The sequence below is a fragment of the Xenopus laevis genome, chromosome 2L (assembly GCF_017654675.1).
Source record: "Xenopus laevis strain J_2021 chromosome 2L, Xenopus_laevis_v10.1, whole genome shotgun sequence".
Classification (NCBI taxonomy): Eukaryota; Metazoa; Chordata; class Amphibia; order Anura; family Pipidae; genus Xenopus; species Xenopus laevis.
This window is the reverse complement of record NC_054373.1, coordinates 140769084-140797011: the sequence shown is the minus strand read 5'-3', so window position 1 is coordinate 140797011 and position 27928 is coordinate 140769084. Positions and strand designations below refer to the sequence as shown.

At 36.7% G+C, this 27928-nt stretch overlaps 1 protein-coding gene across 1 annotated transcript; it reads left to right on the top strand.

The window, feature by feature from the left end:
• Positions 1-502: 502 nt before the first annotated feature.
• lcp1.L (lymphocyte cytosolic protein 1 (L-plastin) L homeolog) lies at positions 503-26154 on the top strand. Its single transcript, XM_018247335.2, has 16 exons — positions 503-633; positions 9566-9655; positions 11374-11537; positions 13073-13202; positions 14051-14183; positions 14947-15028; positions 15294-15459; positions 16640-16782; positions 18153-18248; positions 18557-18752; positions 19190-19268; positions 19508-19622; positions 21537-21670; positions 22656-22779; positions 23505-23629; positions 25269-26154. Exons 2-16 carry the CDS (start codon positions 9589-9591, stop codon positions 25396-25398), a joined length of 1884 nt encoding a protein of 627 aa, XP_018102824.1. The 5' UTR covers positions 503-633; positions 9566-9588; the 3' UTR covers positions 25399-26154.
• The last annotated feature ends 1774 nt before the right edge of the window (positions 26155-27928 follow it).

Here is a 27928-nt window from a genome sequence, read left to right as displayed (position 1 = left end):
TTAAGTTTATGGCCCCAACATATTAAGAGGTTGCCCTGTTTTACCAATATACTGTATGTTGAAATAGCTTATTAATTAGGACCTTATGGGGCCCCCTATTCTTCCTGGGCCCCCTCCTGGGCTTCCTCTGTAGTTACGCCCCTGTTGACATGTATTTATCAGAGGCACATATATATTTAAAAGGATCAGGCCAAAATGAAAACCAACTGACCCTTATAAATCCTCTAATATCCTCTAATATGATTGCCAATAGTAATTTCCAGTCTTGGAAGTCCTGCTAATAAGTGAAGAAATAACCATACAGCAATCGCATTTAATCTTTGCTCCACTTCATTTTTTATAAATAGGCTTGAATACAAACTTGCAAAAGACCTCCACCTTCGATCTGCTTAGGAAGTGGGTATGGTGTGAACATCTTTTTGACTAATCAGGTGGTGTTAGAAAAAAATGGAAGGGTTAAATGACATCTAACATTTCCTTATAAAGACAAAACCGTTTTTCAGATATGTCACATTTGTCAGTCACTTCCTTTTTCTAACCACAAGTTAAAGCTAAACTAGAGTTTCAGAGCACAGAAGAGCTGCACCAATATACCTCTTGCTCTGCCTTACCACTTACACCAGCATAGAAAAGGTAAGGGACAATGAGACAACCTCTGTATTTTATTGTATTGTGACCTAAAGAAGGTAAATACTGTATTATATGCACGTGGGTGCCATATTATTGGTATTATTAAAGGACAGTATGATACATGGTAGAAGTAATGTAGAGCCAGGCACCTCACTGCTCCCTTTGTGCCATATTTGCTGAGTTTCAGCAGCTACACAGGAAATCTGTGGTCAGTCAGTGCACCAGCATAGAGTGAGTATAAATCTGAAGGCAAAGATGTCTGTAATGTTTCTTGCAAAACAAATATCAAGGTATTGCAGAGGGTATTTTATAGCAAATGGTTTTGTTAAGGTTTTATGGACTCAATTCAATTTGATAAGAAGATAAAATAATGTCATGGCTTCTAGAAAAAATATGCAGCACCTAATAGTTATATGTTATTACACTCCATGGGAAGGAATTATCTGTAAGATATACAAGTAGCTGCCTTAACTATAATATTAAGGGCTAGACTAGTGCATCAAACCTTTGAACTATTACCTCTTGTTGAATTTCAACTGCTACATATTTTATATACATTTATACCGTGCATAATTTTGTTTTAGCTCATTGTGTTCTTGTGCTCTGTAGCACAGTCCACAGGTATAAGCACATTGTCTGCGTGCCACTTTTAAAATGGAAGGTATGAGAGAGCTCAATTACCACTCACTTATGTTCCCTTCTTTATTCTCTTATTTAACCTGTCACCCACTCTGGTCTTTCTTTTGCCACTCTTCTTTGATCTGTCTCTCTGCCCATTCATTTCATACAGCCCTACCTATTAATGGGGCTCCTCTCATGTTATTGTTGGCAACAGGGGCGTATCTACAGAGGAAGCAGACCCTGTGGCTGCAGGGGGGCTCAGGAGGTATAGGAGCCCCATGAGGCCCTAATTCATATACCATTTCAATAAATATTGGTAAAACAGTTCAACCTCTAGACAATGATATCTAGTTACGCCAGTGGCAAACAGAAATATTAGGGCAAGCTTTGCAGCTATTTCTATCCACAGAATGTGATGTACCCAGGAAAAGGGTTTAAGGAATGTATAACAGCTTTAGTGTTTGGTTGGGTAAGCAATGGATAGTAGAGGCAAACCAAGCTGTAGCAGAGTTGTAATTGGGTGGGGCCAAGTCATGACAGGAACAACACCCAAGTAAATGAGTGACTTTCTTACCTAAATTCGAGCAAGAGACAAATGGAAGGGACTTTCTTGTGTTACATGGTAAAACCACTCAAAAACAATAATGTGTGATAATAGTTAATAAACAGTGAACTCAAGCAACATGGGAATTTCCAACCTCTCTGTATATTCCAGTCCACATTTATATTTGGAAGAGGCTCATTATAGATAAATGTAAATTTTTTATTCACCGTTCAACTGTGCTTAGCTCAGCACCCTCAATTTATGTGGCCCCTTATGGTCTACTGAAGCATAAATTCCTTACCCCTCTAGAGACTATTGGTGGATAGGAGAACTAAATATATATTACATTTTTCTCATTTGAGCCTTTATTTGGAATTTAGCAGTAGTCAATTGTAACAGTTTATTGCAGGAAACGTATTCATGCATATAGCTTTTGTGCTTCTATCAGTAACAGATCAGTCTAATGCCCTGTACACAAAATGCAGACAGGAACTTGCAGAAAACTCATTACTTAATATGTCTTCTATGGCATAACATCACTAATCAGAGTCAGATAAATAGTTGAAGACCTATAGCATTATGTTCACATGCATTAGGGTAGGGAAAGTGAGTTTTTCACCCCCCCCCTATAGAATGTAAGCTTTTTCTATTCCTCTAGTAGTAGGGTTTACATCTTGAAGAAGAGAGTTCTGCAGCACATGTAATGCACTGGGTTGGGGCAAACAAGAAACAAGTTACATTTCATTGTTTCAAGTGTGAATCAAGTGTGAATTTAGACACTGCTAAATGCTATTAGACCTGTATCTGCCAGTAGTGCATCCAGGCTTTGCACTTCCATTCTGCACCTTGTGTCCGAATGTGTAATGAAATTGAAATCATATTATGCATCCAATGGGCTGGCCAAATGGATTGATCAGGAAGCAGCCCTTGGTTTAACTAGTTACATAGTAGTTACATAGTTAAATTGGGTTGAAAAAAGACAAAGTCCATCAAGTCCAACCCCTCCAAATGAAAACCCAGCATTGTCACAATATAAGGCTGGTTAGTTATTAATACAGATAATTACTATATGGCAGCACAGAAACAGTGCAACTAGCATCAGAATTTAATAATCAGCCCTGTAACATCAGTTTATATTACATGACAACCTCATTTTTTGGTTGACAAATTTGTGACAACCCCTGAGCTTAGCTTCTCAACAGCTGCTCAGAGCCCACTGAACATGTGAGTGTCGCAGACACTTTCCAAGATGGTGACCCCCTGTGATAACTTTGAAGTCCTGAATCATTGCGCTATTGACAAGCTGAAACTTTAGGCTGGTGCAATAAATTCAACATATAACATATGGCATTTTTAGCTGTATTAATTTTTAGGGTTTCGTTCTCCTTTAAACCCAATGAGGGCATGTGACAGATTGGGATCTATATATATATTTGACCTCCTTGGTCAAAACAGACATTAGGGTTCATTTATTAATCCCACAGGCACAAGTGCAAGAGTCGTATGGGCCATCCAATGCAATGTCAATAAAACCCCAACCTGCCCCTCAAGAGTGCAGACTTGCACCCAAGTGTGCAACATGTTGAGTAGGGGCAAGTGCAAATAACATGATGCTTTTGGGGGAATGCAATGTAACATTAGCGACCATGTTTGGGTCCTTTTTGACCGATTACAACAACTTCCCTGCAAAGTTTGCGACCAAATGGCTTTTTGCGAACATTTGCAGTATATGGAATAAATTTCAAAATAGCAAAGCATATTTTGTGATGAAATACTTAATGATACTCCAGAGCAGGTGTTAATACTAACCTTTGCTTAGTGATGTAATATTCGCCAGTGAATGATTTTACATTACGAGTAGCGTTAAAAAATACCATTTTAAACATCATTTTTAATTACATTTCCCCTTTTTTGCCTATGTTTTGCACTTTGCACTATGATCTGAACAGCTGTATAAGAATATTGCAAAGTTGGCAGTGAGGTGGCCAAATGACTCATTAAGTGAAAGGGTAAGAGGAATAAGGTGCATAGTTTTTGAGACAGGAGTGGCTGGGGCAAGGACCAGAGTATAAGAGAACAACACAACATAAGAGATCAGCAGAATGAGATATATATATATATATATATATATATATATATATATATATATATATATATATATATATATATATATATATATACATACATACACACACACACACACACACACACACACTCTCAGTGGTAAGCAGCTGCATGGGTCAAGCAATATACAAAAATGTTCTTATGGACTAGCACCATACAAATACCTAATGTCAGTAGCAAGCACAGTCCATTTGTTAGAAAAAATAAAACTGCCCAACCAATCCTTGATTACCTCTATTTTCCTCCAAATATGTTTTGCTTACATACACATTAAATGTGTTACTGCCTATGCAATTGAGAAGGATACACGAAAGCTACAATAGTCAAGGTGTAGTAGGATCCAGGCAGTAAGGTATCATGGATACCAGGCAAAGTTAGAAAAAATGCACCTAGACCATAAACCAAAGCAATGAACCCCAACACCACTTCCTTTGGTAGTGAAGTCTTTTAAATCTATTTTAGCCTACAGTTAAAGTTGAAATAAGATTAAACTTTTAAACCACTAATTCCCAACATTTCAACAGGAGAATGGGGACATGAAGCTGAAAAGTAATTTCTCCTTTAAAAAGTTTAACATTTTCATTTTTACATTGTGAGCAGTGGTGACAGTATGACAAGATGGAACAGCAGGACAAAATGTAAACAACAGGGCAAGATGGAGACGACAGGATATGATGTAGACATTAGGACAAGATGGCGATAGAAGAAAGAATGAAGACAGTAGGGCAAGATGTAGACATCAGGATAAGATGGAGACGGCAGGATAAGATGGAGAAATTAGGACAAGATGGCGATAGTAGGAAGGATGAAGACAGTAGGGCAAGATGTAGCCATCAGGGCAAGATGGAGACAGCAGGACAAGATGGAGACATTGGGGCAAGATGGAGACAGCAGGACAAGATGGAGACATTGGGGCAAGATGGATACAGTAGGACACAATGTAGACATTAGGGCAAGATGGAGACAGCAGGGAAGGACAGTATGACAATATAGAGAAACTAGGAGACGTTGGTGATGGGGGCAAGATGAAGACAGTATGGCATAATGGGGACAGTAGGACTAGATGGTGACAGTAACGCAAGGTGAAGACAAAAGAGCAAGATGAAGGCGGTATTATGCAGTGCTTTAGACAAGAAAACTTTAAAACTTATTAAATTCAAGGCTTACATAAAATGACATTTTGAGTAATTATTCTTAAGTTAAACATAAAATCTCAAATGCAACGATGGATGGTTGAGAGCAGAGTTACAATGTAAGTGCAATTTGTATACTCTTTGTCTCCAAAAAGGAAGTGATTTTTAGACAAAGTAGTAGAGTCAAAAAAAGCAGAAGCAGCCAAGAGGAAATGCAAGAAGTTCCTATAACAGGATGTGTACAAGGTATTCAAAACTGACGATACCCTGTTATGCTACTGCTGAAACATTATCTTTTAAACATGACTACATTATGAATCCTGGCAAAGATTCATTATGATTGTTAAAGCAATGCCATCCAACTTTCATTTTACACCCCAGCCCTGTGTAAACTACACGTCCCTGGTCAGGAATGCTGGATTTGTCCTAAGCATCACCTGACTGGTATTTTGATATTTTGGTTCTCCTTTAAGTTAACTGTTAGTATGTTATAGAATGGCTAATTCAAAGCAACTTTTCAATTGGCCTTCATTTCTTCTTTTTTTATAGTTTTTTAATTATTTGCCTTTTTCTTTTGACTCTTTCCAGCTTTCAAATAGGGGTCACTGACCCCATCCCAAAAATAAATGCTCTGTAAAGCTCCAGGTTTATAGTTCTTGCTACTTTTGATTACTCATATTTCTATTTAGAACTTCCCCTATTCATATTCCAGCCTCTTATTTATATCGATGTATGGTTGCTAGGGTAATTTGGACCCTAGCTACCAGAATGCTGAAATTGCAAACTGGAGAGCTGCTTAATGAAGAGATACCGTAACTCAAAAACCACAAATAAGAAACAATAAAAACCAATTGCAAATTTTCTGTTAATAGCACTCTCTATGTCATACTAAAAGCTAGTTTCAAGGTTAACAAACACTTTAATGCTAATATTGCTAATTTATATTTTTGTATTTTTTTATGGTTTTGCATTTTATTCAGCAGATCTCTGGTCTGCAGTTTTAGCAATCTGGTTGCCAGGGCACAAATTACCTTAGCAACCATGCATTGTTTTGAATTTCAGATTGGACTGTGAATAGAAGGCACTCTGAATTGAAAGATGAGTAATAAAAAGTAGCAAATTACACATTTGAAGTCTAACAGAGCATTTGTTTTTAGATGGGGTCAGTGACCCCCATTTGAAAGTTGGAAAGAGTCAGAAGAAAAAGGCAAATAATTAAAAAAAAAAATATACAAAATAAATAATGAAAACAAATTGAAAAGTTTCTTACAATTGGCCATTCTATAACAAAAAAAGTGAATTGCCCCTTTTAAATGTAGTCTGTGGTAGATGGACTTCCCGTAATTCAGAGATTTCTGGATAATGGGTGTCAGGTAATGGATCGTGTACCTAGCAAAAGCCCCCTGCAATGGATATACTACATGCAGCTCCCACTGATATAATTATACAGGTATGGGACCTGTTATCCAGACTGCTTGGGACCTGTGGTTTTTCAGATAACGTATCTTTCTGCAATTTGGATAATCATACATTAGGGGCAGATTTATCAAGGGTCGAATTGAAAATTTGAAGTAAAAAAAAAATCAAATTTCGAGATATTTTTGTGTACTTCGACTAGGGAATAGCCCAAATTAGATTCAAATTTGAAAAAAAATCGAAAATTAGAATATTGAAATTTATCATGTACTGTCTCTTTAAAAATTCAACTTCGACCATTCACCATCTAAAACCTGCGAATTGCTGTTTTAGCCTATGGGGAACTCCTAGAACCTACTTGGAGACAATTAGTGGACTTTAAAAAATCCAAGTTTTTTTTAAAATACTTCGAAAGAAATATGATATGATCTTACTTCGATTCGAACAATCTATTACATCTATTTACCCGCCAAAAAATTTGGTTGGTCTTTTTTTATTAGAATTTCTAAGTTATGGGAGTTCAAATAAACTCCCATTATTTCAAAATTCGACCCATGATAAATCTGCCCCTAAGTGGAAGATTTATTAAGGGTTGAATTGAATATTCGAAATTTTGCATTTTTTTAATGGTCAAATTCGACTAGGGAATTATCCAAACTTGACTCAAGTTTTTTAAGAAAATCTAATTAGATTTTTCGAGATTTATCATACTCTGACCTTTTAAGAATTCAAATTTCACTATTCGCCACCTAAAAACTGCCGAATTCATGTATAAGTCAATGGGAGAGGTCCAGTGACCAATTTGGAGATGTTTGTAGCCGTCCTGACATTTGAGTTTTTTCCAGAGAAAACACTCAAATAGAGTCTGGTCAAACTCTAATCTAATTTGATTCGAGTTTAGAGTCATTAAAATTCATCCGAGTTTGGCATATTTGATGTTTTTAATGAATAACCCCCCCAATCAAATTTCGAGTAAACTCTAATTCATGCGAGTTAAAAAAAACCTCACATGAATTCAAAATTTGACCCTAGATAAATGTGTCTCTTAGTCTACTAGAAAAGCATGGAAACATTAAATAAACCCAACAGGCTGGTTTTGCTTCCAATAACGATTAATTATATCTTAGTTTGGATCAAGCACAAGCTACTGTTTTATTATTACAGAGAAAAAGGAAAGCATTTTTAAAATTTTGGTTTATTTGAGTAAAATGGAGTCTATGGGATATGGTTTTTCAGTAAATCGAAGCTTTCTGGATAACATTCACATAAAATTAGCCTTGCTAAATAAAAAAAGTTAAAGGAAGCAGATTGTTTTTAGAAACCGAAGAGAAGTAAACATTTTCTTCCACAAGAACAGCACATTGTAAAATCTAAATCTGAACTTCCCCAAACAGACATGAGACAGTCATGGCACAACTTAGCAAGAGCGGTCAGACTGGAAACTCTATAGCACCCATTCAGAACCCCGCATTACTATATATATATATATATATATATATATATATATATATATATATATATATATATATATATATATATATATATATAGCAAATTTGAGTACAGTGCACACGGATAACCGAAAAAAGCCGGCTCCAGCGGTTTGAGCCGAAACGTTGAATAAAAGGTTTTCTATTTTTGTATAAAGACCTGTTGGTGCGGTTTTTCTCTCTTGCCTATATATATATATATATATATATATATATATATATATATATATACAACCCAAACTACTAATACAAGTGCAGTTATAACAACCATTGGATTACATTCAGATATAAAGATATATTGTTCTTTTGTAATGTCTTAGCATTACGCATGGCTCCCAATGTGCCAGAACAAATGCACTTGTGTGTGTGGTAGCAAATTGGATGCAAGTTGCAGCTAATGTTTTCATAGTCTGGATTGTGTCACTTCTGGAGCTTGGCATACAAATTATGTTTGCATTTATTGTTTTGGTGTAAATCTGCTAAGCCTATCGATGCACATCACGTTGGGGACCCTGGAATTACTGCCATATTCAGGGTTAGTAGTCAGCATAGGAGACAGCATAGGAGACATAAAAAGGGGCATTCAGTGTCGAGTGCAGTAAATGATGGGGTTAATTTACCCAGGAAGAAGGGGGGGGGGGGTGTTCCAGGTGCTCAAGCCCCAGACCTTTAGCTCAGGGAGGCAAATACTGTAGATAGATAATGAAGGGCTGGCACATACCAAAAAACACTCAGTAATTTGATGTAGTAAAAAGGTATTTATTTAAGCAAAAAACATCACAGCAAAGCCTTACGCATTTTGTGCCTTAGGATCACTTAGTTATAGGCTGAACAAACATTAGACCATGTAGTCATATTTAAATAAAAAAGGACCAATCATTTGTGACGCTGATTTTCAAGCGCGGATCGGGAGACAGGGACGGGACCTGGGCTGCTGCGGTAGCAGCCCCTAAATCGCCCCTGATTACATATCATCAGGGTCAGAATTATAGGAGAGGGGCTCCAAGGAATGTAAAAAAGACAGAAAGGCACCAATTTAAGATACAAAAACCTTTGCATACTCAAATTCAGAGAGAGACGCCAACCAACAACTTTCGTACTTGGGGTGCATGTTGAGATTCCTTGGTACATTTCTGACCCCAGATTGCTTCCCAGCTGTACTAAACATTGCCTGTTTTCTAAGGTAATTCGGGTCCATTTCAGTGTTTTTCAATGGCAGAGTTTAACTGTAATTCAGGTGCCAATTACTGGGAGTGGGATACTGCACAGTTACTATGGGTGACCATGTAAGGAAGAGAAAAACAGATTGACTCCTGAGAAATCCACGTGAGCTGACATGTCTTCAAACCAATTCTTACGCAAAATTACTTTTACCAAGTTTATTTTGTGTCCCAGGGCCAGGATATTAAACCTGGTCATGATATTCAAAGCTACTGTACCACCTTGCTGTAAATGTGGAAAGTATTATATAGCATCAGTATCCAGGTTAATGCAACATAACCAGTTAACTGGTTTATTTCATGCAGATCATATGCTGCAGTTATAGAGTATACAGTTTATTCTATTTTTATTGGTAAAAACATTAAATAATATGTCTCATTGCTAACAGGTTGGATTGAATAATAACACAAGATGGCAGCACCCAGACAAGTCACTGAGGAAGAGATGGAAGAGCTAAGGGAAGCCTTCAGCAAAGTTGGTATGTATGTTGGCTCATACTTGTCAAGCAATAATGATATCTTTTTACTGCTGTTTTCTGCAACTTAACACCAACATTAAATCCGATTTAATATTTAGTTATTCAGCTGTTCTTCTTTGAAATCTCAAATTTTTTATTTTTTAAGTCTACGTTTTTACTAGCCTTATCCTGCTGACATTAAACTAGAAAAATTCTAGTTTTTTTTTAATATAAAATCCAAATTTTTAGTGAAAAAAAAACCTCACATTTTTCGTGATTTATTGTACCCCAAGGATGGAAAAAGTCAGAATCTGAAAATCCAGCACCTCAGACTCAGGTTGTATATGAATCCCCTGTGCTGGGTTTAGTGCAAAAATCCCAAAAGTTAGTACGATTCAAATTTTCGTACGATTTTTAATAGTTTTTTTCCGCACTGGAATTTTTCGGGAAATTGTGTTGATGAATAAGGGGAAGTAACCCGTACAGATTTCATTGGAGTATGTTTTATAAAATAATGAGATAAATTTGGATTTTGACCCCCTAAGTTTCTATCTAATCAATTTCTACCTAAGTCATGGACACAACAAGTTTTTTATTCTCACATTCTTCTCAGATAAAACCACAGAGGTGCTTATCACTGCAACTGCTTCCCATTACAGTCAGTGTATAATTTCACAAATGTGCTAACATCTAGTATAAGGGACTTGGGAAGTACAAATCATATATTACACAAGAACCTGGATGTTACACTGTATAGATAATTTACTAGAACAAGATAGAGCAGACGCACACCCACGGCAATCTCCTGAAGATAACGCCTGGTGCTCAGTAATAGAGGGTACGGCAACCTCCAAATATAGTCTAGAAACAAAGATAGCGGCACACAAGGCTTGCTTGCAGGGAAACCCTTGCTTTAATTCAAAAGTGCGGAAGTGCAACATTTCGGGGACACGCCCCTTTCTCAAGCATCAAGCATTTGCTTGAGAAAGGGGCGTGTCCCCGAAACGTTGCACTTCCGCACTTTTGAATTAAAGCAAAGGTTTCCCTGCAAGCAAGCCTTGTGTGCCGGTATCTTTGTTTCTAGATAATTTACTACCCCTGGCAGAGTGCAAGTTTTTGCTGCATTTTGAACCCTGTTCCAAGGTGAGCAACCAAGGGAGCCATCCTTGTCATCCGAAATGGAACACAATAACTTGCACTGTGTTCAGCAGCAAATGTATGAGGGGGGGGGGTGATAGGGGGAGGAGCATCTATCTTCTGCCCATACCCACCCCCAAACTTGTGGGTGCAGGCTGCAATGGAGGACTGTACTTACTCTATAGCAGACAGTAAAGACAGGGCACTGCATTCTGCACAGAGAGATGGTATGCCCTCTTTGCCCTGTATTCAGTTAAAGACCTATTGCCTCTAGTGTCCATGTAAATCTCATATGATCTCATATACAAATAATTGTATTAAAAAATGCTTTAGTAACGATGATGGATGATGAAGGCATTACTTTGGATTTTGATAAATATTCTTGACAGCCGTATTAGAAAGGCATGTCTTTGATGGTACTTTTTGATGGTCTGTATACCTGATGCCCATAGAGGTAAAAAGTCCCATTTTCCTTTCCTATATGTGTTGAATATGTCTGTCTTTCCATTTGTATACAAATCACTGTGATTGCAAGCAGGGCAGTAGATTGTTACAACCCCATACAGGTTTTTTCATTGATTAACAAACATCATATTTTTCAGATGCTGATGGAAATGGTTTCATAAGCCTCAATGAACTGAATGACTTGTTTAAAGCTGCTAATTTGCCTCTCCCTGGCTACAGACTGCGAGAAATTGTCCAGAGTTTTATGGAAGTAGGTGATCAAAACAAGGACGGGAAGATTAGCTTTGATGAATTTATCACGGTAAGTTGTTCAATTGTAATGAGATACACCATTACTAAAAAGAATAAAGGTTACACAGTGTGGTGGTGTTCTGCTGCATTTTCTAAAGGCTAATCTGATAATTTATCAAGAAGTGTGTTGGTATCATTCATTGTATATTGTGATTACATCATCTGATGAGCAGAAGTGGTTACCCACTGCAATACTTTCCACAGATTTCTCCATTAGGTCTATTCAGTATCCTGCATTCTCTACAGAAGTTAGACAGCAGTGTTTGTACTAAACAGGCAAAGACATTTCAACAAAATGATGATCACAATGTCTGTCTTCTAGTTACAACTACCACAATACACATGCTGAAAGAATTATAGCTGACTAGCAAAATATCTTGTTGCTTCTCAGATATCTACAATGATGCAAATATATGCATTTCTAATGTGTTTCTACATAGTTGAAATCGACTTACCAATTAATAGATCAATAAATGTACATCTGTCTTAATTGCAAACTGGATTAAAATAAATCCTAGGTCACAGGGTAAGGGAAAAATGGTAGGTTACAAAGTCTGGGACCAAGCACTTTCATGGTCCCAGGCCTCAAGACTCTTCTTATTGAGCTGTAAAATAGGCTGTGCAGTAAAATGCATACCATTTCCACAACTTGGAAAGTGAACCTACACATTAAATACAGATGAGACCTTCTTGAACCAGAAAGACTTGCTTTTGTGTTTATGTAATTGTTATTTAAAGTTCCTAAACCTGACTGTTTTGCCAACCTGACTGCCGTTCTTCAACTGTTAGAGGAGTTTCTAATAATAATAGACTTGCAAGGAAGGGGGAAGCAAGTCGGGCGTGGGCGGAGTCCGGATGAGCCCTCGGCGGAGTCTAGTTACACCACTGATAAATAGCATGCAAAGACAATGTTTTGATAGATGTAAAAAAACTTTTGTGATGTCAGTATATCATTAATTCATCTCTATTTTAAAAATAATAATGTGTACTAAACTGTCACCTTTTTAAAAAGAGTGATGCCACTTTGCTGTTCTTCTCTATGGAAACACAAGTAAAAAGTTTTGCACTTTTCATTCTGCCCAGTACTTTGTAAATTACTTCTTAAAGGTTTCAATATGGTCATATGTGGAGAAACTGTGTCAAAGACCTGCAATTTGCTTGATTTGACCACCCAAGGGGTGGGAAAAACCTGGGTGATCCAGTCATTTTGATCCTCGTAGTCCAGGCCTAGGTGACCTTTAACACTTTGCTTGGGTCTAGAGGCCCATATGTACAGAGTTCGGTCTGTATAACAGCAGCTAAACAGAAGACCCTTACTGCTAAATAGGTGTTATACAGTAAGCCCAAGTAATTTATTATTCAAAAATCCTGAAACCCTTTCTTAAACTGTACTCAACATCTACTATCCAATCTCTCAAGGCTGACAGTTACCTACAAGAGGACTGCATATGGTCTATGTAATACTACTTCACTAGTCGAGTTATTAAATTTACAGACAAAAGTCTTTATGTTATTTTTATATATTTTGTTTCTTCCTCATCTTAGGTTTTTAATGACCTTAAAAGTTCTGATGTTGCCAAGACATTTAGAAAGGCTATAAACAAGAAAGAAGGCATTTGTGCCATTGGTGGTACCTCGGAACAGTCAAGTGCCGGCACTCAACATTCTTACTCAGGTAAGGGTCTAGCATTGAATTTTGTTGGGCTGCAAGACTTGGGTCTCAATTAGCAATGATGCAATTAGGGATGTACCGAATCCAGGATTCGGTTCGGGATTCAACCTTTTTCAGCAGGATTCGGGTTTGGCAGAATCCTTCTGTACGGCCGAACCGAATCCGAATCTTTTAGGCGCGGAGCAGGAAATCGCGTGACTTTTTGTCACAAAACAAGGAAAAAAAATGTTTTCCCCTTCCCATCCCTAATTTGCATATGCAAATTAGGATTCAGATTCGGTTTGGTAATCGGCCGAATCCTTCATGAATCCTTCCTTTGGTGCATCCCTAGATGCAATGCTCTATATCTGAATTCCAGAGTGATTTTGCCCACTGCAAACTGGCCTAAGAATTGTGTCCACTAGTTAGTTACTCTGCAACAACATGGGTGTAAAACTTTTACCTGTTTGTAAACTGTGACAATAATGTTGGCATTCTGGGAATTATGCAGATGGACAATGTTGGAAACCTTATTTTGACAGTGCAAATAAGGTATAATACAAAGTTCCTATAAGAGAGGACTCATTGACCATCATTGGGTGCAGCCCTAGGCCATAAAATGGGTGTTAATTGGACACAGAAAAAATAACCACCATGGGTATTTTCTTGATTAGATTATTTCTGTTGTATACCGTAAGGGATAATCTTTATAAGTATGGCATTTATTGCATGCCACTATTTACACCGCTTTAGGCATAAAACATTTTACAACTCTTTATTAATATGGCCCATGGTATTTTTGTGTGTCAGCAATGTATTTTGGAGTTCAGGTACCACACATCTATAAGAGTTATACTATGATCTGTTTGCAGAGGAGGAAAAATATGCCTTTGTAAACTGGGTCAACAAGGCCTTGGAGAAAGACCAGGACTGCAAACATGTTATTCCCATGAATCCAGACACGGATGATTTGTTTAAAGCTGTTGGTGATGGCATTGTACTTTGGTAAGTTATGATTCCATGCTTTCCCATCTCTCTTCTCTGTCACAAACATCCTAAGCAGGAATCAGTTTGGAATTTGGTGAATCCTGGCATTTTTGACAGTGCTGGGATTTGACCAAATCCTAACCATTCGTATTTATTAGAGTAAACATAAAATTGACATGAAATTTGAAATTCAACCATTGATAAATCTGCTCCATAGCATGCATTGCTTGAAAACTGCACTTTCTTTGGTTTCCATCAATGACCACACATGATCTAAAAAAATAATGGCAAGTTAATAAAACTATAAATAGGTAAAGAGCAAACTGAGATATTCCCTATTATACATATTTGTTGTCCATAGGTGCTACTGCATGGTATGAAGCAGTCTGCTTATATGTGCTGCATTCCAGACTGTTACTTTCAGTATCAAGGGACAGTTTGTTCACATTGTTTTTTTTTTTGTTATTCTATTCAATGTCTGTATATTAGTGATTAGTTATTAGTTGTCTATGAATTATTCACTATAAAATACGTTAAATACCTGTACAGGCAGTTTATACAGTGTAAATATAACTTTTTATACATAAATCTGACATTACTTCAACTGGATACACTATTTACCAGGGGTCCCCAACCTTTTTTACCCGTGAGCCACATTCAAAAATAAACACCTGCTTTGAGGTCACTGGGAGCAACATCCAAGGGGTTGGTGAGCAACATGTTGCTCGCGAGCTACTGGTTGGGGATCACTGTTATATACTTTTGTTTACTTCATTTACAGCAAAATGATCAACCTTTCTGTAGCAGAGACCATTGATGAAAGAGCCATCAACAAAAAGAAGTTAACACCTTTCACTATCCAGGTACAGGTCATAAAAGAGTTTGCAGTGCACCCTATTGCAGTGGTTTCCAATTTGTGGTTCAAGGTCACAGCACTTTAATTTCAAGCCCCTTAGCAATAGATAGAAAATTTGCTGTATCAGCCAGCATAGCATATATGTTTTTACCACAAATCTCTGTGCCCCATCTGGGGGCAGAAGCCCCACAGTTTAGGAACTACCACCCTAGTGACATAGCAGTATTATTTTAGCTGTTTCCCAACAATGTGATGTTTATTTTTGTATTCAGGAAAATCTGAATTTAGCTCTGAATTCAGCCTCTGCCATTGGGTGCCATGTAGTCAACATTGGGGCTGAGGACCTGAAGGAAGGGAAGCCTCATCTGGTGCTGGGACTCCTGTGGCAAATCATCAAGATTGGATTGTTTGCTGACATTGAGCTCAGCAGGAATGAAGGTGAGGTGCTTCAGCTATCAAAATTTACCCTTTTACTGGTGGCAATGCAGAATCAAAAATATACAGAGACATACTAGCCATATACTAGATATGCTATGTATGGGCAGGGAAAACAAATATTACACCATTATATATTACATTATATTAATAACACTTTTTCTTACACCTCTGTTAGTGAAGGAAAACTATGTCCCTGTACATTGCAGGGCTCTATAAAATTATATTGCATAAAACAGCCCATATAGAAAACAATGTTTTATAGAAAGAAACCATTTTCTTAAGAATATACTTTTTAAGTGGTATCTTCCATTGGATAATCTTAAATAGCTCTTTCAATTCACTGGGCATGCAAACAATCCAAGAGCACACATTAGGATTGCCACCTTGCTCCATCCCCCCTTCCAGACAGGGGGGCAGGAGGTGATGTTACAAGGGCAGGACAATGACATTGAGGAGGTGGTGTAATGGTGTTGCGTGGGTGGTGTGTTGACGTGAGGGGCGGGACTATGACATGGTGATCAGTGGATTGGCTGATTGCCGCGTCAACCGGGGACAATCCTGGCCGGTTCTCCTAATTTGGAAAATTCGGAAAACCGAGCTGTCGGGCTGAAACAAGACAGGTGGCAACCCTAGCACACATATATGAAAGGTTACATTAGCCAGTGAATGGACAGAGCTATATCTTTTACTCACATTTTACTCATACAGTTACAGTTAGAGCTGTATTATTTCAGGTGATCTCTGAGGGAGCACACAGACCATCACAAAAGGAAAAGGTGTAAAAGGGTTTATGTTTACTGATATGTATATGGAAATTTGGTGAAATTATTTTATAGGTCACTTATTATGATAAATTATCTGCTGGTTAAGTATTTTTGCTGATGGTAGATTTCTTTTAAAAGCATATTATTCTTTGTACTAGACCCATAAAAAATATAAGTTTTATTATTGTGTACCTTTTATTGCTATATAGTGATGAGCCATCTAAATTAAGGCAGACAGTGGGAAGTTGGATATTCATCTGTTATAGTTCACTGAATGGAAAGATGTATCATGGTCTCTAAAGCGTCTTACATCTCATACTATTGTTTCATTAACACCCCTACTTTGCCAACCATTCCTGTACTGTCAGTGTCTGATTTTAGTGTTTTTTCTATTTGATGTATTCTGCTACCTACAGCTTTAATTGCCCTTCTGAGGGATGGAGAGAGCTTGGAGGACCTAATGAAGCTGTCCCCGGAAGAGCTGCTGCTGAGGTGGGCAAACTACCATCTGGAGATTGCTGGCTGTAACAAAATCAACAACTTCAGCTCAGATATCAAGGTGGGTCTGCGTACAGGTACCTGCTTAAAGGAGATGGAAGGCCTATTTACTTGGGGTGCAAATAGTTAGGCACCCCAAGTGATTGTATATACTTACCTGAAACTCTGGGCCGGTGCTCCTATCAGGAGAAAACGACACCGGTCCAGGGGGTTCTACCAGTGAGTGCCATGGAGCGATCAGCTGCCTTCTTCTGCTTTCTTCGAATTTCCCGGGGCAGCCACATGCGTAGTAGAATGAAATAGCCAAATTCTTCACTAAAATTCTGCTTTTTGCGCTACTGCACATGCGCAAAAAAAGAAGGAAAGGAAGTGATTGCTCCGTGGTGCTCTCTAGAAGAACCAGTGCAGTTTTCTGCTGATAGGAAGACCAGCCCAGGGTTTCAGGTAAATATATACAATAATTTTAGGGGGCCTAACTTTTAGCAACCCCAAGTAAATTCAGCCTTTCCTTCTCGTTTAAAGCATATAATTAGGTGCAGTAGGGAATGATTCTCCCTGTTTTTGTAGCTGTAAAACTCCAAGTCCTGCTCTCTCCATTGCATGTCCAAAGAGCTTTACACCTTGGGCTTCAGCAGTAGTTGAATGGATACAAGGTCATTGGGGAAACCATATGGCCTTATTCATATTATATAATATAGGACTATTAAGACTATTAATACCTGTCTGCACATTCAAATAGGCTGCCTTTATTATTTTACAAAAAAATTAAAATAGAGAGAGAAAAGGTGTATATAACTATGTTATATCTTACTACTGGTTACACACTACAGGGTGACTAATGGGACTTACACTGTATGTGCTTTGTATAGACATACCCTAAGATAATTGGAATTACATTGGAAATGTAAGTCTTTTAAAAATCATAGCAACCTTTTTGTCTATTATTCTATGAACCCTTGCTAAGAAAAACATTTGTGGTTGTCCTAGTTGAATGAGCTCAGGAAATAGAATGGAAAATCAACTAAGAAATATTGTGCATAATGGTTTCAAAGTTCAAAAGGAAATGTAATTTGAAAATAATGCTTTTGGTAGGTGACACTGACAGTGATAGAACAAATGAAAAATGGAAAGATTTACTTCCTGCCTGTAACAACTAAAGTAAAACAAGACACAAATTTCAAGGATCAACTTCTAGCGCAGCACCTTCTATTGAACTTAGGCTCTTTGGAATAATTCCCTTTATTTAATTTGCTTGTATTGCCATGCTGCTTTTCACTTCCATTACCCGATCTATAGGACAAGCTTTGAGATGAATAAATAAACAATAATAATGCACAACACAGATACTCTGCTTTTTTGATTGAGTTGGTGTCACATGGTTTTACCACTATTATAAATGAAAATGTTGTATTTTGTTTTCTTTTATTGCAGGACTCTAAAGCATATTACCATTTGATTAACCAAGTAGCTCCGAAGGGTGATGAAGAAGGTATTCCTGCTATTGACATCGACATGACTGGGTTAAAGGTAAGAGTTGAACTCATCTAGGTGTACTTTACACATAGTAATTAGTAATGAGAATGAGAAATACATAGATATTGATGGGTGTAATATAATGTTGGTGCCGTCAAACACATTCTGGCAAACTAACACAGGCATCATAAATGTTTCAGTTTCTTAAACACATTCAAAGTTGTCACAAATCTTAATAAATTGTTAAATATATTGAACTATTGGGAATATTCATGGGTTTAAATCTGCACCTGTATGCGAAAACAAGTAATTTGTGTTATTTTTTTCAACCCTGTTGATACATTTTCCCCATTTTCCTGTAGGAAAAAGAAGACGTGAAGCGTGCAGAATGCATGTTAGTGCAAGCAGACAGACTAGGTTGCCGCCAGTTTGTTACAGCCACGGATGTTGTTCGTGGAAATCCAAAGCTAAACTTGGCTTTTATAGCTAACCTTTTCAACAAATATCCTGCCCTACATAAACCAGAAAACCAAGACATTGACTGGAGTTCTATTGAAGGTATAAAGAAAGAGAAAATAGTGCTGGAATATTGTTATAATCATCAGATTTTTTGCACTAATGCAGCTTTATTTGTAATATATGGTTGTCCCGATACAAAGCTTCCATTTGTCTCTATTTTTGGGAATAATCTTGAATGGCAGCATATTTTAGTAAGAACAAACAGCACTGACAACTATTCAGGGGCAAAAACAGTGTAGGCAGATGTAGGCAAAAGCGTTTTAAGGGGCTCAGTAATTAAAAATCTTGACTGGGTGATCCAAAATGTGCAGAAACTGTCAGAAAGTGTGTATGTGTGGGGGGAGAATCAATATTATGGCTGGGGGTAACTGAGCATGGGCTAGAATGCTAAGGACATGGTCAAAAATGTTTCTATTTTTTGGAATGTTATGTGGTTGTGAGTTTTTTCACATTATTTTTCTGATTTTACTGAAAAGGTGAAACAAGAGAAGAAAGGACATTCCGCAACTGGATGAACTCTTTGGGAGTTAATCCACGAGTAAATCACTTGTATAGGTAAGCAGCCAATAATAAAGAGGTGGGTAAACTTATATATATGAGGATAGAAAAATAAAGGTAGAATTTAGCACTGTGTTTCTTCATAATATTTGGCCCTGTTGCCAATTTGCAGATCTCTCATTTATTCAGAGTGATTCATAGTAGTGTATGGTCTAACATTCAACACTTTTACTTATTAATAAATGTATTTGATCTTCTTTTGTAATCTAAACATTTGCTGTTTATTTCTTATTTAGTGACCTGTCAGATGCCCTTGTCATATTCCAGTTGTATGAAAAGATTAAGGTTCCAGTGGACTGGAACAGAGTAAACAAACCACCCTACCCTAAACTGGGAGGAAATATGAAAAAGGTACTTTGTTTTCTGGTTTACATGTCGTAATGGCCATGATAGCCAGAATTCGCAACTTCGGGCGACTTCGGAAAACAGAAGCGATCCGAGTGCCGTCCCGCCGGTGATTCAAATTCTTTACAGTGGTAAGGCTTTTCAGGGAAATTAGTCGCCCGAAAAAGAGGAGATTTGCCTCTGGGCGACTTTTCTGCCCATCTGCCACCACCCTAAGTCTCACATATTAAAGGGCAATTCACCTTCATTAGCAAAACTGTAACAACACATAAAAACCACAGAAATATGTTCAAACTTTCATAACCTGGCAAATATTGTAAAATGTACATTAGGTGGTGTGGCCACAAAAATGGGCTGGTCACAAAAATTTGCTGCACTTTGCGCGGCAAATCTTTTAGTCCCTTTTTTTGTTTCCAAAATGTTGGGAGGTATGCAGTCAGCTATACATAACATATAATTAACTGGGCATATGAAATTTCACTCTTACATTATTATGCACAGTAAGATACATATTCAGAAAATACAGACCGAACATTGTAAACCAACCCCTGTCTACAAGTGACCTGTTCCAGATATTACTAGCGTGTCTAACATTTTTGGGCATCCTCCCACTCATAGAAAACCCCACATAAAAACCTGCTTTCTGCCACTGTTTTAAAAGGCTCTCTTCCATGTAAGTGCCTCTTCTGATTTTTTGAAAAAGACATAGGCAAATACAATGCTGTTCCATGTTTAAATTGGGAACAAAGTAATGTAGACTAATGGGCTGTAAAAATAAAAGCCTTTGATGCTGTGTATGTGTAGGAAACAACCTAATACTACTACTGAAGGATCAAAGAAAACATACTCACTTTGCATCAAGCCATTAAATCCCCCAAAGCTCCATCTCATAGCCAGTGGGTAGATATCATTAATAAGATTAATTATCTAGAGTGCCTGTTAAGACACCCCCTTCAAACCAACAGGTCGTACAACCCACGCACACTTAGGGGCAGATTTATCAGTACTCAATATGAGTTTAGAGCTTGAAATAAAAACTCACCCATGTTCTATTCATTCCTATGAAATAGTTAGAACCATAGTTATGTTATCAAAGGCTGAGTTCTAACTTTCACCCATTGATACTTATAATTCTAAAAATTCCATAGGATTTTATAGAATGCGGGTGAGATTTTATTTATTAAGCTGTAAATTCACATTCTGATAAATCTGCCCCTTACTGATTTAGTGCTTGGACCAAATGGAGGGGAGTCACATTTCTAGTGCAGATAGTACAAGTACATACTCTGCGCTAAAACAACCAAACGAATGTGGCTCTTTTAGTAACCAGCGGCAGCTATTTGCTTGAAAGTGTCATTTGATGGAAGGTTATCTCCTTGACTCATGGAAAAACTACCCTCTCCTAGCCTACTAGCCTTCTTTTTTGCAACTAAAGTGATAGAAGTGGAACCCTAACCACCAATAAAGTAGTAATTCATATATGGGAGCCTTAATCCCCAAAATATTGTAGTGAAAATCCACCTCATCGCGATTGATATGATAACCTAAAAAAAAATTAAGTGATTATAATGATGTATTTCTTCCAAAAAAATTAACAAACTGCTGCACGCACATATATAGTAACATAATACCATTTTCACATTTTTCAATTCCTTATACATATAGTGCAACAATGTCTTGACCTTCATTTGCAAACACCTGTCTCTTTCCAAATGTAGTTGCTAAGACTTAATAAAAGACCAGACGCTGAACATGGAATCTGCCTTTAATTAACTGGCTGTGATAAAGGCAATTATCCTCTGGAAATCCTTATTGTATGTGTTATGAAAATTAAAAAATAAAAAGTATATATGGTATTAAAATACTAAACCTAAATTAAGAGCATCAGTTGCTGATAATAATTACACTTGTTTTGTACAGCTTGAGAACTGCAATTATGCTGTTGAATTGGGAAAGAACAAGGCAAAGTTTTCACTGGTTGGCATTGCTGGGCAAGATCTGAATGAAGGAAATCGTACCCTAACCTTGGCCTTACTCTGGCAGTTGATGAGAAGGTAATGATCTGTATGTGATGAGGAACAAAATATACATTTAGGTTTTTTTTAGTTTGCAATATATATATATATATATATATATATATATATATATATATATATATATATATATATATATATATATATATATATATATATATATATATATATATATATATATATATATATATATATATAAAAAGAACAAAAAACCAGCGAAGAAAACTTGTATTGTTACATTAGTATGTACAACCTAATGTAACAATACAATGTAACAATACAAGTTTTCTTCACTGCAAAGACCCCTGGTGCTGGTTTTTTGTTCTTTTTATATCTGCATTCTACTCCGGGCACAGGGGCAGCTACAAGGTAGCTTTAATTGAAGGTGGGAGCTGTCCTGTTCTACATATATATATATATATATATATATATATATATATATATATATATATATATATATATATATATATATATGTCAAACTAAAAAACATCTCAAACAGGCAGTATCACAGTCACAGATTGTAAAGAAATCTGCAGGTGTTAAGTTTACTTACTCAAAGTTTCAGACCCGTACAAGGGCCTTTGTCCACAGAAATCAAGGGGGTTGTTTATTAAAGGACGACTTTTGTTTTCTCGAAAACTGTTTTTTTCACTAAAAACACAAATTTGTGTTTTATGCTGGTTTTCATGCAAAAACTCATTCAATTCGAGGTTTTCGAGTCTTTTAAGCCTATAAACTTGATAAATTTGAGGTATTGAAGTTTTTTACCCTATTGCATTCAATCGGGTTTTTTATATCCTTATATTCTTCATAAATAAGCAAACATTTGAGTTTGTTTAAATTGTGAGTTTATTTGAGTTGAAAAACCTCCCAAATCTCACAAATTTGATTTTTGATAAATAACCCCCTAAATGTGCACACTAACATTGTGGGAAATATTTTTTCTGGACTTGAATGGATAAAAACCAAGGTTTACCTGCAATGCTAAATTTGTTTTGTTTTTAGGTATACGCTGAATATTCTTGAAGATATTGGAGGAGGGCAGAAAGTTAATGATGAAACAATTATCTCTTGGGTGAATGAAACACTGAAGGAAGCTGGAAAAGCCTCCTCCATATCCAGTTTTAAGGTAAAACATTGACTAGAGCATGAATGAGAAATTGGTTTAATCCCTCAAAAACACAGCACAAAACTTGTTTTTTAACTGCCGCTCACCTCCAGTCAAAATGGATAATTGGAAGAATATTTATCAAAGAATAAAAAGGAACAACATGAAGTGGCATATTTACTTAGCTAGAGTGAAGGATTAGAATAAAAAAATACTTTGAATTTCGAAGTATTTTTTTGGCTACTTCGACCATCGCATTGGCTACTTCGACCTTCGACTACGACTTTGACTTTGTATCGAACGATTCGAACTATTCGACTATTTGATAGTCGAAGTACTGTCTCTTTTAAAAAAACTTCGACCACCTACTTCGCCACCTAAAACCTACCGAGCACCAATGTTAGCCTATGGGGAAGGTCCCCATAAGATTTCCTTGCTTTTTTTGATCGAAAAAAAATTGTTTGATCGATGGATTAAAATCCTTTGAATCGTTTGATCAAACGATTTTTTCTTCGATCTTTCGATCGAAGGAAATGCGGTAAATCCTTCAGCTTCGAGATTCGAAGTCGAAGGATTTTACTTTGACGGTCGAATATCGAGGGTTAATTTACCCTCGATATTCGATCAATAGTAAATGTGCCCCGAAATGTTAATTTACAAATGGCTATAGATAGTGAATCTGTATCATTGTTTTTGATTCTCTAAAATTCCTGCTCACCATATTAACAGTACTGTTCTTTTCGAAGGATGGTAAAATCAGCACAAGTATGCCTGTTCTAGACCTAATCGATGCAATTCAGCCTGGCTGCATTAACTATGATCTTTTGAAAACAGAAGACCTGGATGAGACAGAGAAACTCAACAACGCTAAGTATGTGCCACATGTATATAATTCTTTAGAGAGCTGTATCAGTACTGTATCGAATATAATGCACTTTTATACAATGCACCTGCAGAATTTAGTACAAACTATCAGAATTTCATTCAAACTATAGATTTTTGCCCAATTTCAACCAAAGACAAGTGATTTGTTATTCCTATAGGAAGAGGAATGATGGCTTTTCCCTTGTGATCCTCACATTTTAACCTTAGCTGAATACTGCATGGTGCAAAAGAATGTGGCTTGACTCATCAACAAACATTATACTGCATTTAACCTAATTTGCCAAACTGAAACTATTGGGGCTATTACTTTTTTACACAGGGACACTGGAGGTCGAGTTTGTGAGTTTTTTTTATACCCCGTATAAACTCACAACTCAAATGTTTTCTAATTTATGAAACAGTGTAGCTGGGTAAAAAACTCGAATATTCGAATTGAGTTTTCAGCAAAAAAAAATCTCATCATTCAAATTGATTGAGTTTTCGAGTGAAAACCACTGGAAAAAACTCTGAACTTCATGAAGGTTACAAACACCTTCAAATGGTTCAAGGGACCTCTGCTATTGATTTCTACATGAACTCAACAGGTTTTAGCTGGAGTATTTTTCAGATTCCAGCTATTTCCTGCTTCAGGGTACAATAAATCCTGAAAAATTTTAGTTTTTTTCTAAAAACCAAACAAAACGTGTTTTTTTTAACCCCAATAAAAAAAATCGATTTTTTTACTGAAAACTACCCTTGAAAACTCTTTTTCAGGGGTAAAAAACAGCTTGGCCTTTAATAAATAGCCTCCTGAATGTTGGATGACTTTGCTTAAGAAAAAATAATATATTTTTAATATAATATAAGACACAAAATAGTGGCTATGTCTGTCATGGTTCTAACGTTTTCCAAGACATTGTATGGACTGGTTCTTAATCTGTTATGCATGGACATGTGTAAAGAAATATCATGAGCAAATTAGAATAACTGGCACACCATGTGTCCTAACTGCTGCATTCATACCAAGGAAGATCAAAATACCTGGGACTCCTGACATTATCTTCCCAGGGTATATGTGAGCAAGCATGTAAGATAATATAAATTATCCCATTCTGTTGCTGTGATATTATCTCCTGTTGTCCATAATTTTACACATTGTTATCAACCATAATGGGAAGCAGATACTAGTGGTTACCAGGTGCACAGAACATATTTTTCAGTAGCACAGAAAGCACATTTGCCCTGGGCCCTTAACAGAGGGGCTATTGAGGGTAAAAAACGTAAATCAATAAGGTCCAACCTGCAACCTTCTTTCTTGAATTTTTGGCTTATTTAATTTTACCCTAGTCTTTTAGCTTTTCTCTCTCTCTATCTCTCTGGCCCTGCAGGAACTGTGAGCTCTACAGCTTGTGTTGCCATGATCCTTATATTTACTGCACAGAGAGTAAATGTATACATAGTGGGACATATGCTGGATGTCTTAGAAACCCCAGAGACATCAGAAAGGATGTTTGGATAATAAAACAATAATAAAGATATTATGTAGTCTAGCTGTAAATTTCACTGGTCATAAAATTATACCACATGCCTCTTAATGAATATAGGTGTACTACAGAAGTGCAATAATCTTTTTCCTCTCCACACAGATACGCTATTTCCATGGCAAGGAAAGTTGGTGCAAGGGTTTACGCCCTTCCAGATGATCTGGTGGAAGTGAAACCAAAGATGGTTATGACAGTCTTTGCTTGCCTTATGGGACGTGGACTTAAAGTTTAAAAAGCTGGAAAGTTGAGCCTCCTACAAACCCTTCAGTGCACTGATATTCACATTCTAAAGAATGTGTCTGGTTTCTATTTGCTATTCAAAATTAAGACATAGGGTTTTTTACTCTGGAACTGGTTGCCTATTACACAGCATCAGATCAAGGTTATCCTGCTGTTACCAACAATGTTATACTGTTTTGCATAAATGTTCTATTCCACTGTTTACTGGTGTAAGAATGTGGTAGCTAGATGTTGCTTTGCTCTACCTAAAAGCTATTTTTAAGTCGTTTTTCATTTTGTTTTCCTTAATTAGACAGAACTGTACGGGGGCAAATTTTCTAATGTGCCTCAATAAAGACTTTCTGTAGTTATAGAACAGCATCTCTGAAAATATGCATCTATTGCATGGTTATTATAATGTAAATATAGGAGCTCCAGCTCTTACATTTGAACTATAAATAACCTGAGAATATCTATTATGCGCACACAATAAACCAAGCCTTCAGATTTTACTGTCTTTTAAAGGGAAGCAAATGAATATTTCTCATAGCAAGTGAAAAGTACAGCAAGCAGTACATTTTGTATCAAAGGCTGAATATGAAACTGTTTGTGTTATTAAAAAATAATGCATAATGTAGTTACAGGCTTGTGTGCCTTACAGTCTATAGAATATTTCATGGGCTCTGTTACTATTGAAGCAAGACATTCAGTTGCATATTCTTTCAGTTTCTTCTAATCTGTAAAAATAAAAAAAGACATTTCTCATCAAGTTCTTTATTATTAAGAACCAGTGTGGTTTTTTTTAATCTGAGACATTTTACCTTCCTTCCTGCTGCTTTTCTCATTTATACAGTGAAGCAAAATACAATTATGTGCCATAAGGTAAAGCTAGGCATCCGATTATTGGCTCGTAAATTGTTACAATGTTTTCATTTTTAACCAATGGAAAAATTGTTGCACATAAGAAAAACCTTTGAAATCCTCAAGGTCTAGTTAGTAGCAACTTTATGCTATACCTTGGCTGTTATTAATAACCCTCACACTAGAGTCCTGCAGGGGGTCGAGTACTCACGGGTTACCCGCAAAAACCTGCGGGTTGCAGGTAGAAATTTGGGGAGCAGGTATAGACGTGGGTCTGTGTTTCTCCGGGTTTGCGGGACGGGTCGCGGGTCTTCTCAATAGTGAGTTTTACTCCTTTTTTTCTGATAACGCCTACTTTTAATGATGTCACTTCCGGTTTACAATGACAGCACTTCCTGCTTCTTGATGTTCAGCGGGTTGCGGATAAGGTACTTGTGGGTCGAGTAGCGGGTCCAAGCGGGTAAGTATGCAGGTTGCCGGTCTGGGTTCCGCTCAGGACTCTACCTCACATTTCGCATCATGATTTCCCTAAACATTAAACTGATTGATGTTCGTCTTTTCAAGTAGCTGTGCAGATTTCTATTACATAGTTACCTAGTTTATATGGGTTGAAAAAATACAAAAGTCATTCAAGTTCATCCCATAAATGAGCCTAGTGCACATATATATACTGTATCTATACAGGCTTGTACTCACATATAAATATATATATATACACATACTGCACCTTTACTAAAATAACCATTGATCTTGATATTACTATAGATTTGGATTTTAAACTTGTCCAAGAAGTCACCCAAGCCACTCTTAAAGGCATTAAAATGTGGCATCAGAACCTCACTGATCTCACCATGAAACTGACTTATTGTGCCGCTTCAAATGAAAGTTCAGGGTGGCTTCTTTTTCTCTCTCCCTAACCACTATCTGTCTATATTTTCCTCTAATGTACTTGTAAAGAGCAATCAAGTCACCTCGCAAGCACCCAAAAAAAAAATCCCAAATAAATCTTGTTTTTTAGTATAAAATCGGAACACAGATTTTTCGGAATTTATTATATCCCGAGGATGAAAAAAGTCAGAATCCGAAAATCCGGCATCTCAGACCTGCCGAGGTTGCATTTAAGTCAATGGGAGAAGTCCCAAAGATTTTTGATCTGCACTGAGTTTTGTGCAATAATATGAAGTTTTCGGTGGAAATTCTGAAAGTTTTGTAAAATTCATATTTTTCACAATTTTTTAAGATTTTTTCCCGTAAATAAAATTTTCGGGAAAGTGTATTAATAAATATGATGTGCGGATTGGTCTGTTTTTTTCAGAAAATATTGAGATAAATTCGGACTTTGATAAATAACCCCCTTAGTGTATAATTAACATTTTTATTACTTCTACTGAAATGCATAACTTTGCACTTATCAACACTGAATGCCATTTGGCAGTTTGCTGGCCAGTTCTCCATTTCAGTGAATATAGTTCAAATGTAAATGGTTTAATGAATAAGGGCAGCATTACAAAAAGTCAATTGACTAAATTTGGTTACTATTTACCATACTTCATTATTAACGATACACCATCTCAAGAAATGAATAAGGATAAACAGACAAATAGTAATAATCAAGATCTGTCAAGGCTCAAAATCATCAAGCTGGATGAATATGCTGGGAAAGTTTTCGGGGCATGTATAAA

Bases quoted from the DNA above. Each gene is read 5' to 3' on its own strand.
- lcp1.L (XM_018247335.2), top strand. From the start codon at position 9,589: ATGGCAGCACCCAGACAAGTCACTGAGGAAGAGATGGAAGAGCTAAGG. The intron at 13,203-14,050 runs GTAAGGGTCTAG...ATCTGTTTGCAG, and splicing joins CACTCAACATTCTTACTCAG to AGGAGGAAAAATATGCCTTT. The intron at 21,671-22,655 runs GTAATGATCTGT...TTTTGTTTTTAG, and splicing joins CTCTGGCAGTTGATGAGAAG to GTATACGCTGAATATTCTTG.